Below are 24,238 nucleotides of genomic sequence, written 5' to 3' on the forward strand. Positions count from 1 at the left end.
TGCATCGGTGGCCGTTTGTAAACAAGATAGAGAAAACCTATGGATAATTGGGACCGTCAAAACCAACGAGTTAACTCCCGTGATTGATCACAAAACATTACGTTTTTTGGACTAAAAGGCGCACTTAATATCCATTCATTTTCTCAAAACTTCACAGTGCGCCATAAAACCCGGCGTGCCTAATGCACGGAATCATTTTGGTTTTGCTTACCGACCTACGAGCTATTTTATTTGGTACATGGTGTAATGATAAGGGTGACCAGTAGATGGCAGTCACACATAAGAGATACGTGTTGACTGCAATATAAAGTTACATTTTAAAGTACCAATGATAGTCACACACACACCAGGTGTGGCGAAAATTTTCTCTGCATTTGACCCATCCCCTTGTTAACCCCCTGGGAGGTGAGGGGAGCAGTGAGCAGCAGCTGTGATTTAACCCCCAATTCCAACCCTTGATGCTCAGTGCTCAGCAGGGAGGTCGTGGGTCCCATGTTTATAGTCTTTGGTATGACTCGGCTGGGGTTTGAACTCACAACCTACCAGGCCACTGAGTAGGTTAATATGATGGCATTCACACATAAGAGATACTGTATGTGTGTTCTGCAATATGACTCAAGTAAACAACACCACAATTGTATATGTTCCATTGATAATATAGAGCGGTATAGCTCGGTTGGTAGAGCGGCCGTGCCAGCAACTTGAGGGTTGCAGGTTCGATCCCCACTTCCGCCATTCTAGTCAATGCCGTTGTGTCCTTGGGCAAGACACTTTACCCACCTGCTCCCAGTGCCACCCACACTGGTTTAAATGTAATTTAGATATTGGGTTTCACTATGTAAAGCGCTTTGAGTCACTAGAGAAAAGCGCTATGTAAATATAATTCACTTCACTTCACATTACACACGGCGCTCAAAAATCTATTAGAACGTTTTCGTATGACTTTGGTAAGCTATGAATCCTTACCGCTTAATGGATTGTACTGTGCTTCAATATTCAAGTATTATTATGGTGTGTATGAGGTAAGACATTATCTGGCGTTCTGTTTGGCAATATTATGCAAAAGCAACTTTTCTTAACGCCTGGTACCGGCTGATCTGTGTTATGGATCTGCATGAGTTATGAAAATGTGCTCGCCTCCCTCCACCTTTGTAGTTTTTGGCAGCCCGGTATTTGATAAGCTTATTCTTCTTCTTTATCTTCTTGTTATGGGACATTCATCCTCCTTTACACTATAAAGTAGTGTAAGTAGTGTGTTCTTACTTATATCTGTCAGGAAACTCGCCATGGAAGCGCTAAAACATACCGGTGTAGTGAGTTTACATTTTTCACCCAAGGAACTTTAGTTATTAGAGAGTTCCGGTGAAACGGTTTTTCACGATTTAAGTAAAGTCTGAATGTTATTAAAACAGTTGGATCCATATTTTCACACATCTTACACTCACGTCCTTGCACGCTACACCGCTACAACAAAGAAGACGGGGAGAAGACGCTGTCGAAAGTGAGGCATGTAAATAAGACCGCCCACAAACGGCGCATCCTGAAGCGACTGTCAGAAATTGACTTAAAGATGATCTGCAAAACATCATCTATGCAACATTTTAACCAAATGGTCTATGGTCCGGAAAATACGGTTTATTTGCAGATTAATCACACCATTTAGTTTACGGTTACCTGAAAGGCGACGCAGTTTGTTATATGGTCAGTGATCGGATCAGTGCAAAGATGAGTGAGAATACACTGACTGGTAAGATACATTTCACTTCAAAATACAACAAGATGGGAACTTTAGATAAAACTGTTAGAAAGTTTTGAGCAAATAAATTACGTGCATTCAATTGAAATATTAACAAATGGTTCCTGTTTGACAATCTGACACTAAAATTGTTTTTGTGTCCAAATATTGGTGTCTTTTTCTAATTGAAATTTACATATTTTTCTGCAATGAATCATGATATAATCTTAATGCAAAATGTGTGATTAACCTCTTTGAAAAATGTAATCGTTTAAGAGAACTCATTTTTATGTACTTCGACTGGAATTTGTATTTCGCTTCAAAATGTTGTGAACCAACAGAATTGTATTTTCGGTCCCAACTTGTAGTCTGGCATACCCTGGCCAAAAGTAACAGTTCTCAAACTGTTTTCACCTAAAAAAAACCTTGGCTCTCCAAGTAGCATAACGACCAACATTCACACTAAGTATGCATTTAAAAAAAGGCAGTGGTTTTATATTTCAAGTACATTTAAAATTGTTGGCTACTGTAACATTAAACACAGTTCGAACAGTAACACTGTGTTTGAATATGTGTAACTAAAAGATTAAACATTAATTGATGGAACAATCACAGTTTGAGGATCACTGGTTTAGCCATCCGGAATCAAAGATAAGTGAAATTACAAGTGGAACTTCCAGTCCAAGAATAGGAAAATATTACTGGTATTTTGTAAATGAATGAATGAAAATAAATGTGGTTAATATTATCCCAGCTTGATTCATTCGATTCAACATTGTCCCAATGCAGTTAGAGCTAGCATACCCGTTCTCCTACCTTTGGATGGATCAGGGAAGATTCCATGGCTTCTGCTCTTGATTACAGAGTTTTTAGGCGAATCGTAACTCCCTTCTCCCTGTTCTGCTCCTTGCCCCGGCCCCATCCCGGGCCCTGATAGATGGCCCTGGCCCGGGGAGTGTCCTTGACCGTGTCCCTGAGTGGATCCAGACCCAGGTGGTCCTTGAGCTCCATGGTGGACCCTGCTGTGCTCAATGCTCTCGCTCTGCTCCTTCAATGGCAGCCAGCGAGGCGTGTTGTCTAACTGGGCCGTGTTTGACAAGTCAATCAACACCTGAGACGCGAGAAAACAGGCAGCATGAGGCTGGAAAAAAAACTGTCGACATGAGGCCTTGACTCCAAGAGCACTCACTTCTCCAAGAAAGTCGTTGGATGACGATCTGTCGTAATCCCACACGGTCACCTCCAGGGTCTTTTTCTTCAGCTGAAATGAAGAGAAAGACGACAATTGGAGAAATGATTGCCTTTGTGTTCTGGTATATTTCTGATGGTGTCCCTCGCCCCAGGACAGAGTGACTGTGTGATGGGTGATGAGCCAAGAATACGCCAACAAGGAATCATCGAACAAAAAGCCTTATTTGTTTCAGTCAGCCTTAGACTGGAACTGCAGCTTCCAGGAGAAAGTGTATGGGCCTGATTACTCTCCTCATGTCCTCTCTCCCGGCTGTCCTTAAATACCTTTTACACGAAGACACAGACCGTATTTATCGGATTTTAAGTCGCAGTTTTTTTCATAGTTTGGCCGGGGGTGCGACATATACTCCGGAGCGACATATGTGTGAAATTATTAACACATTAACATAAAATATCAAATAACATTATTTATCAAATTTGCGGAAGAGACGAAGAAATGTCAGCAATCGTCACACACACGTCAACCAATAAGAGTTTGGCGGGGGAGGGTCATGGCAGAAGTGTATTGTGGGTAATGGGATGCCAACTGCTATATACTATATGCTACTGCCTGAGCTATTAAAACGGTAACTTATAAAAACTGAAAACGGCTGAACAAAAATGGCACCGAAAAGGAAATCATGTACTGCAGATTACAAGCTCGACGTAGTAAAATATGCAGCAGAAAATGACAAGAGGAAGCGGCGCATACCTTTGGAGTTGGCAGAGTTGTTTAGAAGCGACATTGAGGAAGAAGATTTCAGGGGATTTATCGATTAGGAGTGACAGATTATTTGGTAAACGTTAGGGGTGTAACGGTACGTGTATTTGTATTGAACCGCTTCGGTACGGGGGTTTCGGTTCGGTACGAGGGTGTATCGAACGAGTTTGTATTCTAAAATCTTAACAAGCTGCTCTGCTTTCTGCCTCTGTCCGAGCAGTGAGCACCCAGCATTGTCCCGCCCACACAACCATCTGATTGGTTACATACAAAGCCAATCAGCAGTGCGTATTCAGAGCGATGTAACAGCCAATCAGCAGTCCGTATTCAGAATGCATGTTGTAAATGCTTTATTGTCGAGCAGACATGTGTTTAGCAGTTGACATTGTACACTCCCCAAATTATAAAAAAAAACACTTTCCAGTCACAACTATTACAAACATCAGTATGAGCCCGTTGACATTTTAGAAACTTAAACTGCAGTTCAGCTCGTTCACAGTTCTGGCTTGAGGTGATGTGAAGGCTAACTAGCTTTTAGCGTTATGTTAGCTCATTTTACTGTGTGTGCGTGTGTGTGCGTGCGTGCGTGTGTGTGTGCGTGTGTTATGGGCATCAAAGCCCTGTCTGTCTGTTATTTCACATGAACTAACATGAACTCCATAGATTTCTGGGATGAATAGTCTCTCTTATTGCTATTGTACTATTTTTCAGCTATAGTTACATGAATCATTAGTAATGTAGCAGCCTAGTTTTGAAAGGCAGGGTCCCTGCTATCACATGTTGACAAAAATATAACATTTACATAATACATGTAAATTATAGGCTTCCCAAATGCTGTAATCAATTAAGCATGATGAGTTGACTTGAAACTGTTTAATGTTGCACGTTTTATATGTAGAAGAAAAGTTTTGTCATTTTATTTAATCAAAGCAACAAATTGAGGCAGTTTAATGTGGATTAACGTGGGCAGAATTATTATAGTGTTCCCAATGTTTAAGGGATAAAACCATTGTTTACAAATTTGGTACATAAATACCCCCAAAAATTATATTTGTTTGTTTTCTTACTGTACCGAAAATTAACCGAACTGTGACCTCTAAACCGAGGTACGTACCGAACCGAAATGTTTGTGTACCGTTACACCCCTAGTAAACGTATACCATGTTCTATTTGTTATAGTTATTTGAATGACTCTTACCATAATATGTTACGTTAACATACCAGGCACCTTCTCCCTTGGTTATTTATGCCTCATATAACGTACACTTATTCAGCCTGTTGTTCACTATTCTTTATTTATTTTAAATTGCCTTTCAAATGTCTATTCTTGGTGTTGGATTTTATCAAATACATTTCCCCCCAAAATGCGACTTATAGTCCAGTGCGACGTATATGTGTTTTTTTCCTTCTTTATTATGCATTTTCGGCCAGTGCGACGTATACTCCGGAGCGACATATAATCCGAAAAATACGGTACTCTTTGTAGTTCTAGCCTTGGGACCGGCCAGTTTGGACAACAGCCAGTTTGTTTGTACAAATGCAGACAACACCATGGCATTGTCACTTTGCTAAATGGAGTCTGTTCACCTCGAACCCCTGATCTCTACTCCTACCGGTGGGGGCTCTTATCAGATGTCGTTATTGTGTTTATACTTCTTCCGAAAATCCAACTGCTGCTATCCTCTAAGTTCCCCAATGCCCTGGGGGCAGGTGCCACCAGTCTTTGGATGAGCTGTGACCGACATCTGCAACTGAAGCTATCTATGTGCATGATTCCTTAATAGAATAATCCCGTAAAATATTCTGTGACCAAATACAAATGCATGCTAGTTAAAAATTGTATAAGAAAAGTGTACACGATATAATTTACCACAGTGTTTTTCCATAAGTGTATAAATTATGTTTGTAGGCTTGTGTGAGCATGGTAGAGAAGTCCTCTGTGGGTCATGCGTCAATAAATGCAAACGGCAGGGCGCTAATGCAATACGCAAGGATGTACAGAAGATTTGCATGATGTCAATACATGCCTGCATCTGTGTGAGTGTGTGCAGAACGTGATGAAAGGAGCACTTTAGAGTCCGTGCGGTCTTTGTGAGAAAGCAGTGAGGTGTGATTAAAAAGGAGGACGTCCCATAGGGGCTGGCTAAAAGTTAGAAATGGTATTCACAGAGTGCAGACCTTTGCCTCCAAGTCATGTTTCCAAACAGAAAATAATGAAAATGTCCACATCTGCCTTTAAATTTCATCCATGGTCCATGTACTGTTGTTGCTGCCTTCCATGTGATTATTAAAACAATTAGACCTTTGATAATGCATTGTTTAATAACATAGCCCAATGTAGACTATCCTTAGGGTTCACACCACTTGGCAAGAAGTTGAAACAACATTTTAATGTTATGTTGAAATTGTCTAACGTTTTTGCTTCGGGTGTTTGGTAAACCACCAAATAAAAGAAAGCAGAGGTGAGTGAAACCTAACAGAGTTAAAGAGGAACATTATCACCAGACCTATGTAAGCGTCAATATATACCTTGATGTTGCAGAAAAAAGACCATATGTTTTTTTAACCGATTTCCGAGCTCTAAAAGGGTGAATTTGGCAATTGAAACGCCTTTCAATTGTTCACTGTCGGAGCAATGACCGTTCACCCGTGACGTCACGACAGGAAGCAATCCGCCATTTTCTCAAACACTTTACACACACCAAGTCAAATCAGCTCTGTTATTTTCAGTTTTTTCGACTGTTTTCCGTACCTTGGAGACTTCATGCCTCGTCGGTGTGTTGTCGGAGGGTGTAACAACACGAACAGGGACGGATTCAAGTCAGCCATATCAATGGTCACGGCATGCTAATCGATGCTAACATAACACAGAGATGTGTTGATATCCTGCGACACTCAAAGCAGATGCATTTCCAATGATAAAGTCACCAAAATCACAAAAGTGAGTTTTGTTGATGTTATTGACTTATGTGCTAATCAGACATATTTGTGCACTGCATGACTACAAGCTAATCGATGCTAACATGCTATTTAGGCTATCTGTATGTACATATTGCATCATTATGTCTCATTTGTAGCTATATTTGCATCCAGCCTTTCCCTCCACCCATATTTAATGCCAAACAAACACATACCAATCGACGGATTCAAGTTGCACCAGTTGTCAAAAGATGCAATCGTTGGTTAGAGGGCGATCGCCGAATTCGTCCTCGTTGCCGTTGTCTGTCGTGATATGGCTCAATAGCTTCAGTTTTTTCTTCAACTTTGTTTTCGCTATCTGCCTCCACACTCCAACCATCCGTTTCAACACATGCGTAATCTGTTGAATCGCTGAAGCCGCTGAAATCCGAGTCTGAATCCGAGCTAATGTCGTTATATCTTTCTGTTCTATCCGCCATGTTTGTTTATATTGGCATCACGCAGTGACGTCACAGGAAAATGGACGGGTGGATATAGCGATGGTGAAAATCAGGCACTTTGAAGCAGTTTTTCGGCATATTGCGTGATGTGTAAAATTTAGAAAAAAACTTTGAAAAATAAAATAAGCCACCGGGAACTGATTTTTATCGGTTTTAACCCCTCTGAAATTGTGATAATGTTCCCCTTTAAGCTTTTACCAAAGGCAGCAATCATATATGAGGCTTTCAATACACAACGACATCGAAAGTTATATTTTGCGAAAGACGGGGAAAAAGCACGCACACTCGTAAACAGCCCGTGCAACAACAAACATGACGGTAGACGCAAAGATAAATCATAAAATGCAACCTTACCCGGGCAAAAACTATGCATATTTGTGTGTCCGTCGTTCAAGTTCATCTTTGATACCGATGACTGACTTAAAGGGGAACATTATCACCAGACCTATGTAAGCGTCAATATACACCTGGGTGGTGCAGAAAAAAGACCGTACGTTTTTTTAACCAATTTCCGAACTCTAAATGGGTGAATTTTGACGTATTAAATGCCTTTCTGTTTATCTCTCTGGAGGGGATGACGTCATTACGTGACGTCGCCGAGGTAATACAGCCGCCATTTTCATTTTCAACACATTGTAAACATTGGGTCTCAGCTCTGTTATTTTCTGCTTTTTCGACTATTTTTTGGAACCTTGGAGACATCATGCCTCGACGGTGTGTTGTCGGAGGGTGTAACAACACTAACAGGGAGGGATTCAAGCTGCACCACTGGCCCGAAGATGCGAAAGTGTCTGCCGACAGACCCCCATTGAATGTACCAAAGTGGCTCCACATTTTACCGGCGATGACAGACATGGCACAGAGATGTATGGATAACCTGCAGATGCATTTGCAATGATAAAGTCAACTAAATCACAAAGGTGAGTTTTGTTGATGTTGACTTATGTGCTAATCAGTCATATTTAGTCGCGGCGTGACTGCCAGCTAATCGATGCTAACATGCTACGCTAATCGACGCTAACATGCTATTTACCGGCGGTGCTAAAGCAGACATGGCACAGAGATGTATGGATAACCTGCAGATGCATTTGCAACGATAAAGTCAACGAAATCACAAAGGTGAGTTTTGTTGATGTTGACTGCCAGCTAATCGATGCTAACATGCTATTTACCGGCGGTGCTAAAGCAGACATGGCACAGAGATGTATGGATAACCTGCTGATGCATTTGCAACTATATTACGTTTCCTTCCACCCACATTTAATGCGAAAAAGACACTTACCAATCGACGGATTTAAGTTGCTCCAGTGTCACAAGATGCGAAAGTCCTGATCGTTTGGTCCGCACATTTTACCGGCGATGCTAACGCAGCTATTTGGCCATGCTATGGGTATGAATAGCGTCAATAGCTATTCACTCAATAGCTTCAGTTTCTTCTTCAATACTTTCATACTCCAACCATCCGTTTCAATACATGCGTAATCTGTTGAATCGCTTAAGCCGCTGAAATCCGAGTCTGAATCCAAGCTAATGTCGCTATATCTTGCTGTGGTATTCGCAATTGTTTGTTTACATTGGGAGCACTGTGTGACGTCACAGGGAAATGGATAGTCGCATCGCAAATAGCGAAAATCAAGCACTTTAAATTTTTTTTTAGGGATATTCCGAGACCAGTAAAATTTCGAAAAAAAAATTCAAAAAATACAACAAGCCACTGGGAACTGATTTTTATTGTTTTCAACCCTTTTGAAATTGTGATAATGTTCACCTTTAAGGGTTTTGATTGATTGAATGATTGATTGAGACTTTTCTTAGTATATTGCACAGTACGGTAGATATTCCGTACAATTCACCACTATTATTGTTTTTAACCCTTTTGAAATTGTGATAACGTTCCCCTTTAAGGGTTTTGATTGATTGATTGATTGAGACGTTTATTAGTATATTGCACAGTACGGTAGGTATTCCGTACAATTGACCACTAAATGGTAACACCCAAATTAATTTTCCAACTTGTTTAAGTCGGGGTCCACGTTAAAAGCAAGTACCAAAACTATGGCGTCTGATAGCATTATTTTTTTAGTGATGTTCGTTTTTTTCAACTTCTTGCAACATGCGTTTTCTCGGGTCCAGATCATTCTAGCCTCTCCTAGAAAATAGGTCCTGTTGTCAAGATCTCACTTTTATACTGGCCAGAAAATGAGGCACATATTATTGCGTAGGCAGTTTTAGTAGATCGTTTGCAACACGCCCACAAATAGCACAAACAATTGTATAGTTTGCCCACGCTATTGAAAACTTGTTATTTGGGATCTTAGTGAATAAGGTCCCGCGTTTTCTTATCTATAAACAATAGAACTCTTTGATCTACGTTTGTTTTGGACTTGATAAGTGTTTTTAGGAGGATATGAGAGGTGACTAAAACAGGCCCAGACCCTCGTAGGCGTAGGTAGTTTGTTTTTTTGTCACCAACATGCACTCCATAAATTTTATATAAACACACACACAGACCAACAGCTACGGTGAGACCTGAAGCGACATATTCCACAAAAGTGGTGGACGACTGAATGCATAGAACATGTTAAATCACATGAGACCAAACAGCTAGACAACTTAATGGTCTTGTTTATGGGCCCCTTGACAGTGCTTAGGACTCAGAATAGCCTGTTTTCGTAAGCATTTCTCAATGTTGCATTGTAAAGCCAAATTTCTACAGACTGAGAGACCACCAAATATCCCCAAATTGACTCTTGTGGGGATATAGAGGTTTTATGTCGGCATGAAGCCTACATGATGATTATAGTCATGCTTTTCTCAGCAATCAGGGTTTAGCATAGGATAAATAAAAATTGTTACCAAAAAAAGCTTAATAATCCATTTATTTTCGATACCCTCTGTCCTCAGAGGGGCACGAACTTTGGGTGAGGCGGGGTTCACCCTTGACTGGTTGCCAGCCGATCCCAGGCCATAGGTTCACACAACTATCCACACTCACATGAACGCCCATAGACAATTGATAGTATCCAAATCCCTTAACATGCATTTTTTGGGGTATATGGAAATAAGCCACAGCACCCAGAGAAAAAACAGGGAACGTGGAACCGCCACACAAAGATGCCCAAATAAAGATTTGAGTCCTCGATCTCCTGACTGTGAGACCAACATGCTAAACCACCACAGCTTTATTGTGCAAAACCTAAAACACTAAATAATGGTTGGTACTTGTGGGTGACAACAAGCTCTTGAACGACATGAGACTAAAGTGATGAGTTATGGTGTAGCACAGGGGTGGGCATTACGTCGATCGCGATCGACTGGTCGATCTCGGAGGGTGCATCAGTCGATCTCAAGCCAGGCATTAAAAAATATACATAAAAATGAGCAATCATCAATCATACCAAGACTTCACTTTCATCAGTTGTTTGACATTTTCGGCACCCGAGGATCTTGTGAGATGACGCTGGCTGCTGCGAGCTCATATTTAAGAAAAAAATCACTAACAGGGCGGACGCAGAGAAACACATTTTATTTCGAGAGACTCCGTACCTACTGTCAAAACTCTAAAGACGGACTGCACAGTTCCTGTCTTCACCATAAAAGACCTGTTTCATCCTGCCTGTGCTAACAAAACAAGAGTCTCAGAAAGCTAGCGTGCACAAGCTAGCAAGCAACGGAGTTTGATGCCAATGTATTTCGCCCCCGCCCTCAGCGACCGCTTTCTCACTTGCTTGCCCACCCGCACTCTCACTGACGTCACTCACCTGCTGCCAGACATTAAAGGGCCACACACATATGCTACTCTCATAACAAAATGTTTAAAAACGAGTATGCAAGTTGGACAAATGAGATGCCAAATCCAACCACTTTCATGTGGTATTGGACAGAAAGGAGGACTTTTTTTTTCCTCCATTTGAAAATGCGGACGTTATCAGCACCACTGTCTAATTCCAATCAATGCAAGTCATCAGAATCAAATACACCAACTTATATTCTTGTCTTCATGAAAGAAAGGAATCTATGTGTGTTAAACATGCTTGTATTATCATTAAACACCATTAACTTGTTAACAAAAATGTCTCTTTCATAAATAAATAAATATAAATTATAAATAGGAATGAGGTAGATCTCCTCGACTTGGTCAATTGAAAAGTAGCTCGCCTGCAGACAAAGTGTGAGCGCCCCTGTTGTAGCAGATACAAGGTTGCACAGGGATATCGAAAGTTAGTACGCAATTCCCGGAGGAATTTAACATCCACTTTGTCTAAAATAGTCCCGCAAGTAGAAATATCAGAATCTGCAGATTTTTGCACATTTCTTGCGGTCTTTGTGATGTCCAGTAGTGGTACATGACACACAAACTTTTTTGTCAGATAATTTTTTTTGTTCGACCATTTTGACCAGTTAACATCAAGTAAATAAAAGGTGCTTCCTTCATTTGGGCCATAATCCTCCATAATAATTTAAGTTTATAATAAGTTTCTTGGTGTGTACCTCACCTGTTCCAGATGGATGTTCTTGTAGATAACCGTCTGGTTCCATTCTGGATTCATGGTCTTCTGTGCATACTTGGTCCTCCTCTTGTTGTCAACGCTGAAACATTGACGACAACTTAAACCTAGAAACGTCTACTTACTTTTACTTAACATCCTGGTGGTCCTCGGTTTACGACGTTCCGTGTTGCGACGTTCCGTGTTATAACGTTCCGTGGTTATGACGTTTTGTGCTTACGAACAAAATCCCATACATCAGTTACAAACTTTGTTTTGTTGTCCGTAAATAAGAATGTGACTCAAGAACTATTTACGGCGATTGCGGTGAAAGAATACATGATGTTCAACTCATGCAGCATCGGAACTGAGGAAGGATAACATTACTAATTAGTTCACTTTTTCCACTTCATTATGCTCTCAAACGTCATCGGAGATAAGGAAAGCCATCACCATGGAAATACAAATTAACATCGACCATCCATCCATCCATTTTCTCGCCCGCTTATCCGAGTCCGGGTCCCAGGGGCAGCAGTCTATGCAGAGTTGTCCAGACTTCCCTGTCCTCCTCTAGTTCTACAGGGGGGATACGGAGGCATTCCCAGGCCAGTTGTGAGACATAGTCCCTCCAACATGTCCTAAGTCTGCCCTGTCACCGCCTCCTGGCTGGAAATGCCAAGAACACCTCAGCAGGGAGTCATCCATGAGGTATCCGTAGTAGATGCCCGAGCCATCTCATCTTGCTCCTCTCGACGTGAAGGAGCAGCGGCTCTACTCTGAGTCTCTCTCGGATGACCGAGCTTCTCTCTGAGGGTGATCCCAGACATCCTGCGGAGGAAACAAATTTTTGCCGCTTGCATTTGCTACCTTGTCCTTTAGGTCATTACCCAAAGCCATAGGTGAGAGTAAGGACGTCGACTGAACTGTAAATCAAGAGATTTGCCTTCTGGCTCAGCTCCTTCTTCACCGCAACAGACCGGTACAGTGACTGCATCACTGCAGACGCCGCACCAATCTGTCTGTCAATATCGCATTCTATTCTTCCCGTGAACAAGAACGCGATATACATGAAGTCAGTCCTCCACTTGAGGCAATACTTCACTCTTGACCCGAGGAGTGCAGTCCACCCTTTTCCGACTGAGAACCATGGCCTCAGATTTGATCCTTAACATCAATAAAATTCAAAAAGGTGAAATGCCCATTTTTATTGCCCGCACTTGTGAGCCCAACTGTCGCGACCATCATTGGGAATAAAGACCGTATTGTAACGTCTCCCCGGACATTGACAGGATGACAAAGAGGTAATCAATGAACAATAAAACAGGCTACGATCAGATGGCAGTCACACAATCCAGGACTCAGCCTATCACTTTCACTGCCTTACAGGCAGTCAGATATGCCAGACTGTTTACACTACCTGACTGCCGTGTTGCTACAGTATATTTGAGCATTTTTAAATACATGCTACTCCTGTAAGCAGTGTAGTTGTCTCGTTATCTGTGAGGAAAATGTGCTTGTGATTTGGCTGGAAAGCCTCTGAAGTGATTGGTGGCTGCAAGATAACCTCTCTGCTTTTTGCAGATGATGTGGCCCTGATGGCTTCATCTGGCCAGGATTTTCAGCTCTCACTGGATCAGTTTGCAGCCGAGTGTGAAGCGACGGGGATGAGAATCAGCACCTCCAAGTCAGAGTCCATAGTTCTCGCCCGGAAAAGGGTGGAGTGCCATCTCCGTGTTGGGGAAGAGATCTTCCCCCAAGGGGAGGAGTTCAAGTACCTAGGAGTCTTGTTCACGAGTGGGGTAGGAGTGGATCGTGACAGGCGGATAAGTTCGGCATCTTCAGTAATGCGGACGCTGTATCGAACCGTTGTGGTGAAGAAGGAGATGAGTCGAAAGGCATAGCTCTCAATTTTCCTGTCGATCTACGTTCCCATCCTCATCTTTGGCCATAAGCTTTGGGTTGTGACCGAAAGGACAAGATCACGGGTACAGGTGGCCAAAATGAGTTTCCTCTAGCCGGGTGGCGGGGCTCTCCCTTAGAGAGAGGGTGAGAAACTCAGTCATCCGGGAGGCTCTCCCTTAGAGAGAGGGTGAGAAACTCAGTCATCCGGGAGGAGCTCAAAGTAAAGCCGCTGCCCCTCCACATCGAGAGTAGCCAGAGGAGGTGGTTCGAGCATCTGGTCAGGATGCCACCCTAAAACCTCTCTAGGGAGCTGTTTTGGGCATGTCCGACCGATAGGAGGCCACGGGGAATACTATGTCTCCTGGCTGGCCTGCGAATGCCGGTGGATCTCCGGGAAGGAGCTGGATGAACAGGCTGGGGAGAGGGAAGTCTTCTCTGCTTAGGCTGCTTCCCCTGTCACCTGACTTCAGATAAGCGGAGGAAAATGGATGGATGGGTATTATGTTTTGCTTATGGTGAAGGTTTGTATTCAACTTGGAGAAGGCAAACCACCAACTTTAAGTTAATACTGATATTTCATTTTGAGCACATAATAAGATAAGGTTCCTTAGTTTGACATTCGCAGGTGGATTGGAAGGAGGAAAGGAAAGAGGCCCTAATTGGGACTTCGAAATGCAAAGGTAATAGCCCTATCATTGAGAAAAGACTACCTCTATAGCTTAATACCAACATTTAAGGTATGACCTGGATCTGTGGTCTTTCCAGATTCTTACAGATGAACATCTCCTTTATGGTCGAGGTGTGCTGTCCTGACTTGGAACACAATCAGAGACCGAGAGGTATACTTGCCAACCTTGGGACCCCCAAATTCGGGAGATTAGAGGGTGGGGGTTTGGGGTTGAGGGGGGAAGTTTTGGGAAGGGCCGGGTTTGGTGGTAGCGGTTGTGTATATGGGAGCCCGGAAGAGTTAGGGCTGCAAGGGATTCTGGGTAATTGTTCAGTTGTGTTTATGTTGTGTTACGGTGCGGATGTTCTCCCAAAATGTGTTTGTCATTCTAGTTTGGTGTGGGTTGACAGTGTGGCGCATATTTTTAACAGTGTTAAAGTTGTTTATACGGCCACCCTCAGTGTGACTTGTATGGCTGTTGATCAAGTATGTCTTACATTCACTTATGTGTGTCTGCAAAATCCACATACAACCTGTTTGTATTGTGAATAAGCGGACGCGACGACAGGTTGTAGTTGTTTTGTTCCCTTGGCCTCAGTCTGCACCCCCTCTCCAGGGCCCAGGCTAAGACCGCTTTTATTATTTTATTTTAATCTTCTATTCCCCCCCCCTTGTTTACCTGTATCTCATCTTTTTTGTAAGGGGCGCTGGAAGCCGGCAGACCCGTCAGCGATCCTGTTCTGTCTCCCTGTAATGTTTGTCTGATCTTGAATGGGATTGTGCTGAAAATTTAAATTTTCCTGAAGGAACGCTCCTTACGGAATAAATAAAGTACTATCTAATGTAATATAATCTAATCTAATCTAGAAGACGCTAAAGGCAGTGCCATCACGGCAAGCCCTTAATATTGTTGTCCAGGTGAAAGTCGGGAGAAATTTGGGAGAAATTCGGGAGAATGGTTGCCCCGGGGGATTTTCGGGAGGGGCAATGGAATTCGGGAGTCTCCCGGAAAAATTTTCGGAGGGTTAGCAAGTATGCCGAGAGGAGAAATATAAAAACTGATGGTTTGGCTTCTCCAAGTTAGGAGTCCCTCAATTTTCTGACCTGACCTCCTTCAGGAACTGCAGTCCTGTATAAGGACATTCTCTTGTAATAAAGCAACTTTTAGTTCAGTACAGCGTCTACGACGTCTCTTTTGATCATCCTTTAGTACGGACGAGGATTACAAGACCAGAAATACGCATTAATTTTCTTCATTTTATGACTGCATGTTAGGTCCTTTGTGTGTTCTGTGTACAGAGTGAATGACTGATGTGATCATTTCCGACTCGCACTAAAACTCGGCTTGCAACGCGTCGCAAGGACAAAACTCGTTCGTAACCCGAGCACCACCTGCACATGAACTGAAAAGATGTTTTAAATATGCGCTTTCACTGGCAATACAAACAAAGGTATTGATTTCAAACACAATTTTAATGTTGCAAAGTCACTGATGTACTGTACTTTGAATAGAGGCAAGGCAATGCAGGAGGCACAGAGAGTAAAAGCTATGGTACAAGTGATCTTAACGCCATGAAATCAGAGCAGACACAAACAAAAACACCACAACAAAGGGGATGGGGTAAAAAAAATGGACTACATTTTGCGGGAAAGAAAAGTCAAACACCAACTGAAAGCAAAGATCGGCACCACACTACCTTGCATTCTGGACAACCATGACTTGTCTGAGGGAGTCCAGAAGAGGAAGAGGAGGGCAGATTTTCACAAACAAGAAAGCCCAAAAACCAAAAAACAAACAAAAACAAAACAGTCAGAGAAGCCCAAGGAGCTTGAAAGAAAGTGCAGTAAAAGGATAGTGAGCTGAGGCAATCAATACTCTCCCCATCAAGAAATGCATGTAAACAGGCATCATCACATGAGGGCCACCGGCCAAATTGCTATGCAACCCCAGACATCAACGTCAGACACGTACGCAACGTTGAAGAAATGATGCTCTAGAGTGGGCTTTCTTTGGAACAGATACGGTTACAGAGACGATACTGGCTCTATTGATCTCGATGCTATTTTCAAGCTCTATGAACGAGACTAGAGGGGGTTGGAAATACGAGAAACAAGCTAGGACTGGCAAACTGTTATAAAACAGGTTTTAATCGGATGACTCATTTGGTTTGGTATGACTTTGACCCAAATACAAGATTCCGTGTCTGTAAATAAACTCTAAAAAAAGATGGATCACACACCTTGGACACACCTTCTCATTCACAACACAACCGATGGTCCCAAAACCATTGATAAAGCAAGAAATTCCACTAATCAACCCTGATAAGGCACACCTGGGAAGTGGAAACCATTTCAGGTGACTATCTGTTGAAGCTCATCGAGAGAATGCCGAGAGTGTGCAAACATTTGTATCTGGCTCTGCCTACCGGGAGCCTTTTGGCCATGGACACCAGCTGCTGGGTCTCTGCCACACCAAAGTCCGTTTGGAGAGACCGGAGGAGATGCGGGTGAAGAGACAGAGCTGCGGAGCTGGACAAACTTCACAGAATTGGTCTCTTTAGACCAGGGGTGTCAAACTCAAATACAGAGTGGGCCAAAATTTTAAACTGAACAAAGCTACGGGCCAAGGTTGAACAAATTAACCTTTTAATAGGGACCAGCGGGGTTTGGTGGTAGCGGGGGGGTTATATTGTATCGTCCCGGAAGAGTTAGTGCTGCAAGGGGTTCGGGTTATTTCTTCTGTTGCGTTGCGGTGCGGGTGTTCTCCCGAAATTTGTTTGTCATTATTATTTGGTGTGGGTTCGCATATTTGTAACAGTGTTGGCATTGTTAACACGGCCACCCTCAGTGTGCCCTGTATGGTTGGTGATCAAGTATGACTTGCATTCACTTGTGTGTGTGCTAAAGCCGCATATATTATGTGACTGGGCCGGCACGCTGTTAGAATGGAGGAAAAGCAGACGTGACCACAGGTTGCAGAGAACGCTAAAGGCAGTGCCTTTAAGGCATGGCCCCAATATTGTTGTCCGGGTGGAAATTGGGAGAAATTCGGGAGAACGGTTGCCCCGGGAGATTTTCGGGAGGGGCACTGAACTTCGAGAGAGTCTCCTGGGAAAATTGGGAGGGTTGACAAATATGAGTATTAGCGGTGAATGCGGTGTTACAGCGAAACCGCCGCTGTATAACACCGGCGGGTCAGCTCTAATGTTAATTTGACATTGCCTCAAGGGCCAAATGAAATTACAGGGAGGGCCAAATTTGGCCCGCAGGCCAGAGTTTGACACCCATGCTTTAGACGCATCCTCGCTCATCCATACGGACTGGAAACTGGCAGAGAGTTGGTGGTCGGCAGAGAGTGGAGTCGTGTCTCTTGGTTGCTTTGTTGGGTCTGCTCCTGTCTCTGGCCATGCAGCCTCGACCCCAGCGACACTTTTTTTTTTTTTTTTTTTTTTTTTTACTTTTGTGGCAGTTTGTAAAAACGGATGGTTGCATCAGCTCTGCTCTGTTAATGTATTGAATGTCCTTTGTGTTCTTTGAAGTTTCCCTCTTACACACATGTGTATGTGTGCTATGGCTATAAGATTTTTTTCCCATTCGCCTCAGTTTGGACCCGTCAGCGATCCCGTTCTGTCTCCCTGTAATGTTTGACTGATCTTGAATGGGATTGTGCTGAAAATCTTAATTTCCCTTCGGGGATTAATACAGTATTTCTGATTCTGATTCTGAAGCAGTAATCAGAGCAATTTCGAAGAAACTAGAATACAAAAACCCTGTTTCCATATGAGTTGGGAAATTGTGTTAGATGTAAATATAAATGGAATACAATGATTTTCAAATCCTTTTCAACCCATATTCAGTTGAATGTGCTACAAAAACAACATATTTGATCTTCAAACAGATAAACATATTTTTTTGTGCAAAAAATCATTAATTTTTGAATTTGATGCCAGCAACACGTGCCAAAGTAGTTGGGAAAGGGCATGTTCACCACTGTGTTAAATCACTTTTTCTTTTAACAACACTCAATAAACGTTTGGGAACTGACGAAACTGATTGTTGAAGCTTTGAAAGTGGAATTATTTCCTATTCTTGTTTTATTTAGAGCTTCAGTCGTTCAACCGTCCGGGGTGTCCGCTGTCGTATTTTATGCTTCATAATGCGCCACACATTTTCGATGGGAGACAGGTCTGGACTGCAGACGGGCCAGGAAAGTACCCACACTCTTTTTTTTTTTTTACGGAGCCACGCTGTTGTAACACGTGCTGAATGTGGCTTGGCATTGTCTTGCTGAAATAAGCAGGGGCGTCGATGAAAAAACGGCGCTTAGATAGCAGCATATGTTGTTTTAAAACCTGTATGTACCTTTCAGCATTAATGGTGCCTTCACAGATGTGTAAGTTACCCATACCTTGGGTACTAATGCACCCCCATACCATCACAGATGCTGGCTTTTCAACTTTGCATCGATAACAGTCTGGATGGTTTGCTTACCCTTTGGTCAGGATGACACGATGTCGAATATTTCCAAAATCAATTTGAAATGTGGACTCGTCAGACCACAGAACACTTTTCCACTTTGCATCAGTCCATCTTAGATGATCTCGGGCCCAGAGAAGCCGGTGGCGTTTCTGGATGTTGTTGATAAATGGCTTTCGCTTTGCATAGTAGAGTTTTAACTTGCACTTACAGATGTAGCGACGAACTGTATTTAGTGACAGTGTTTTTTTTAAGTGTTTCTGAGCCCATGTGGTGATATCCTTTAGAGATTGATATCGTTTTTTGATACAGTGCCATCTGAGGGATCGAAGGTCACAGTCATTAAATGTTGGTTTCCGGCCATGCCGCTTACGTGGAGTGATTTCTCCAGATTCTCTGAACCTTTTGATGTTATTATGGACCGTAGATGTTGAAAACCCTAAATGTCTTGCAATTGCACTTTGAGAAACGTTGTTCTTAAACTGTTTGACTATTTTCTCACGCAGTTGTGGACAAAGGGGTGTACCTCGCCCCATCCTTTCTTGTGATAGACTGAGCTTTTTTTGGGAAGCTGTTTTTATACCCAATCATGGTACCCACCTGTTCCCAATTAGCCTGCACACCTGTGGGATATTCCAAATAAGTGTTTGATGAGAATTCCTCAAGGTTATCAGTATTTATTGCCACCTTTCCCAACTTCTTTGTCACGTGTTGCTGACATCAAATTCTAAAGTTAATGAATATTTGCAAATTTTTTGTTTATCAGTTTGAACATCAAATATGTTGTCTGTAGCATATTCAACTGGATATGGGTTGAAAATGATTGCATTCCGTTTATATTTATATCCAACACAATTTCCCAACACATGTGGAAATGGGGTTTGTATATGTATAATCACCACGTTATATTATTACACAATTATCTTTGCGTTTGATTTGTGTACTTACAAATGAATGGATGGGTTGCTTTGAATTTATAAGTCAAGGTGACAATGTAAGTCATGGCAACTGAAACAAACTCAGGGGTGCTGAACCCAGAACTGGAGGAAGTCAAACCTACAGAACAAAACATGATCCTAACAGTAATGACAATATAAAACAAACAGAAGTCTGGCACCAATGCCAAAGAGACATTTTTAAGCGCCAAAAATATGACTACAGTGGTGAAGCTGTATTTTCATTTGCACTTTAATTTTATTGACAATTTATTTAAGAAACATATTTATTATTAATTTTGTTTATTTTAGCACAATATAATATATATTGTATTTGAATTTATTTTTCTAATCAGCCTGAACCAAGCCTAAGGCTTATTTGTTAATTTAATAATAATCTTTGTGATTAACACTTATTTGTAATACGATTTATGATCATTTGAGGTTCTTAAAAATAGTTTTTTACATCCGAATCGCGATTCTTATTTGCCTCCGTTGTAAATGTATTTATTTATTTTTAGGTCATCTCCATGCTTACTTATTGCGCGTATACAGTTGTGGTCAAAAGTTTACATACACTTGTAAAGAACATCATGTCATGGCTGTGTTGACTTTCCTATAATTTCTACAACTTCTATTTTTTTGGTGATAGAGTGATTAGTGCACATACTTGTTTGTCACAAAAAACATTCATGAAGTTTGGTTATTTTATGAATTTATTATGGGTCTACTGAAAATGTGCTGGGTCAAAAGTATACATACATAAATGTTAATATTTGCTTGCATGTCCCTTGGCAATTTTCACTTTTGGTAGCCATCCTCAAGCTTCTGGTTGAATTTTTGACCACTCCTCTTGACAGAATTGGTGTAGTTCAGCTAAATTTGTTGGTTTTCTGACATGGACTTGTTTCTTCAGCATTGTCCACACGTTTAAGTCAGGACTTTTGGGAAGGTAATTTTAAAACCTTAACTCTAGCCTGATTTAGCCATTCCTTTACCACTTTTGACGTGTGTTTGGGGTCATTGTCCTGTTGGAACACCCAACTGTGCCCAAACCCAACCTCCGGGCTGATGCTATTAGCTTGTCCTGAAGAATATGGAGATAATCCTCAATTTTAGTTGTCCTATTTACTCTCTATAAAGCACCAATTCCATTGGCAGAAAAACAGGCCCAGAACATAATACTACCACCACCATGCTTGACGGTAGGTTTGGTGTTCCTGGGATTAAAGGCCTCACCTTTTCTCCTCCAAACATATTTCTGGGTATTGTGGCCAAACAGCTCAAATTTAGTTTCATCTGACCACAGAACTTTCCTCAAGAAGGTCTTATCTTTGTCGATGTGATGTCAGATGAAACAAAATGTAGTTGTTTGGCAACAAAACCCAGCAATATGTTTGGAGGAGAAAAGGAGGGTCCTTTAATTCCAGGAGCACCTTTCCTACCGTCAAGCATGGTGGTGGCAATATGCTCTGGGCCTGTTTTGCAACCAACGAAACTGTCCAGCGTGTACACCGCCTTCCGCCTGATTGTAGCTGAGATAGGCGCCAGCGACCCCAAAAAGGGAATAAGCGGTAGAAAATGGATGGATGGATGTATGGAACTGGTGCTTTACAGAGAGTAAAAGGAAGATTACCTCCAAATTATCCAGGACAACCTAAAATAATCAGCCCGGGGGTTGGGTCTTGGGCGCAGTTGGGTGTTCCAACAGGACAATGACCCCAAACGCACCAACATTGAGTGGTGGTGGTAGTATTATGCACTGATGCCGTTTTTTGATGGAGTACCACCTAAGGGATCAAAGGTCCCGGGCATTGCCGCTTACGTGCAATGAGTTTCCCAGATTATCTGAACCTTTTGATGATATTACGGACCGTAGATGGTGAAATACCTAAATTCCTTGCTATAGCTAGTGGAGAAATGATCTTAAACTTTTGGACAATTTGCTCTCGCATTTGTTCATAAAGCGGTGACCCTCGCCCCATTCTTGTTTGTGAATGACTGAGCATTTCACGGAAGAAGCTTTTAAACCCAATCATGACATATCACCTGTTCCCAATTAGCCTCTTCACCTGTGGGATGTTCCACATTAGCGTTTGATGAGCGTTCCTCCACTTTCTCGGTCTTTTTTGCAACCTGTGCCAGCTTTTTTTTAAACATTACTGCAGGCATCAAATTCCAAATGAGTTAATATTTGCAAAAAATAACAAAATTTGCCAGTTCGAACGTCAAGTGTCTTTTTTATGCAGTCCATTCAATTGAATGTAGGTTGAAAAGGATTTTCAAATCATTGTATTTTGTTTTTATTTACACAATGTGCCAACTTCCCTTCACATCCTTTCAGCAGACTACGAGACGTTAAACAATGTTTTCCCAAACACCAAGAGCGGTTGTCTTATATTCATGTTTGTCTTATATCCGGGTCAATGCTATAACTCCGAGAGTAAAAGCACACCGCATTAAATAAAGCGTGCGTAATTCGACTCAAACATTCAGTTCAATCCCAATGACTGCCTCATATCATGTCCTGTCCCATTCTCGCATACAAACATATGAAGTCAGTTCTAATAATTACATCCAGCACAGTCATCAGAACCAAACAGGAGAGGGAGAGAAATCAAGACGAGCACAAAAAAGCTGGAAGGCAGACACAGACCAGACGTCACGAGCCGCTCTCGGGTGCTCACCCTCTCCCGGGCAGCAGGTAGACCTTGACGAAGGGGTCCGAGTAGCCGTCGTTGTCCCTCTGGGCCAAGTTCCGGGCCTGCAGCACATGCACTATCAGGTTCCCCACGTTTCGGTCATAGTTGATCTGCAACTGAGTGGGAAGAGAAATGATTTTTAATGCGAAACAATCATGCCTTTTTATTGGTTTTAAAAGCCAGTTTTAAAGCTGTGAACAATCGTCTGGTTTCTCCCAAGAGCTATTTTCTTAACTAATGCATTCATACGGATGGTTTAACGGTTATTTCACGGCCCGGGCCACTCTGGCGGCTGCATTCAATCGGCTGTTAGAATAATTATGTGTAAATTATCACACAATTCTTAAGCTTAACCCTTGTTTTGTGTTCGGGTCTGTGGGCCACGTTTTCATTTTTTATTAAAAGAAAAATTATACAATTAATGATTTTTTCAAACTGAGACTCACTGGGTGTGGCTTATTTTCTGTGAAGAACATATATCAGAGTACATATTTAATGACCACATATCATACACGCCCCCTACACATTTCTATTACATATACTGTAAGATGTCCGGGTCCACTGGACCCGGGGCTAATAGGAGTGTGGAAATTGATGTTCTGTGTACCCCACACACACACACACACACACACACACACAGCAAACCAAGACATAAGAAGGACAGAGTGTAGGTACACAGAACATCAGAGGGTCAAATGTGCGAGAAAATGGGAGCAGACCATGTTGATTACATATAAGATGTCCGGGTCCACTGGACATAATAGAAGTGTGGAAATTGATGTTCTGTGTACCACACACACACACACACACACACAAGCACAGCAGGCTGGACAGGAGAAGGACGGAGTGTCGGTACACAGAACATCAGAGGGTCAAATGTGCGAGAAAATGAGAGCAGACAGTGTTGACAAACAATGTTGCAACCTTGTGTGGGAACCGCAGGTGCAGAAACTCAAAAGAAGAATCCATGTGGGATGCAGAAACTGGCAGAGAAATTTTCCGTTTAACTTTAATATTGTCAGCGTTTGTGGGTCTGATGGACCCGTTGCATTTTGTGGCTTTTAATAACTAAAAATCAAACACTTTTATGTTAAAATACTGAACAGATGTTTAGTTCACGACGGCTAAGTAACAACAATATGAACATAACACAAGGGTTAAAGGCTGTTGCTATAGTTATTATCAGTTGTGCTGAAGTTGTACTTTTCTATCCGTGCAAAAAGAAACAACTTGCAAATCCAAGATTGCGAGTGGTCTCGTATCAGTGTTTGTGTCCAGAACATCGAGTACCGTGACACAGACATAGCAGAGACATGGCGATATCACGAGTGTCAACACATTTGCATTTCTGAATAATAATTAATTGTGTCCAACTGGGGCTGCTGAAATTATCCCCCCTTCCTTCAGAAGCAGCCTAAGTGATGTAACCAGGGAAATCCCAAATAAATAGAGGAGCATGTGGGTCTGGACCTTCGAGCGTAGGTTGGATCTGTAACCATACTTGTCAACCCTCCGTTTTTTCCCGTGAGTCTCCTGAAATTCAGCCCCCGTCCCAAAAATCTTCCAGGGCAACCATTTTCCCAAATTTCTCCCGATTTCCACACGGACAGCAATATTGGGGGCGTACCTTTGGAGTCCTCTACAACCTGTCGTCACGTCCGCTTTTTCTCCATACTAACAGCGTGCCGGCCTAGTCACGTAATATATACGGCATTTACACACACTTAAGTGAATGCAAGGCATACTTGGTCAACAGCCATACAGGTCACACTGAGGGTGGCCGTAAAAACAACTATAACACTGTTACAAATATGCTCCACACAGTCAACCCACACCAAACTAGAATCACAAACACATTTCGGGAGAACATCCGCACCGTAACACAATTCAAACACAACAGAACAAATACCCAGAACTCCTTGGAGCACTAACTCTTCCGAGATGCAAGACTATACCCCCTCGCT

General features: G+C 42.2%; 1 protein-coding gene across 1 annotated transcript in view; it reads right to left on the bottom strand.

Moving 5' to 3' along the window:
- pclob (piccolo presynaptic cytomatrix protein b) overlaps positions 1-24,238 on the bottom strand; it is a 158,588-nt gene that overhangs the window by 25,768 nt on the left and 108,582 nt on the right. The window contains 5 exon segments of the mRNA XM_061918039.1: positions 2,552-2,846; positions 2,925-2,996; positions 11,602-11,695; positions 15,859-15,885; positions 22,260-22,390. Coding sequence (XP_061774023.1) covers positions 2,552-2,846; positions 2,925-2,996; positions 11,602-11,695; positions 15,859-15,885; positions 22,260-22,390 — 619 coding nt within the window.

The sequence above is a fragment of the Nerophis ophidion genome, linkage group LG12 (assembly GCF_033978795.1).
Source record: "Nerophis ophidion isolate RoL-2023_Sa linkage group LG12, RoL_Noph_v1.0, whole genome shotgun sequence".
Lineage (NCBI taxonomy): Eukaryota > Metazoa > Chordata > Actinopteri > Syngnathiformes > Syngnathidae > Nerophis > Nerophis ophidion.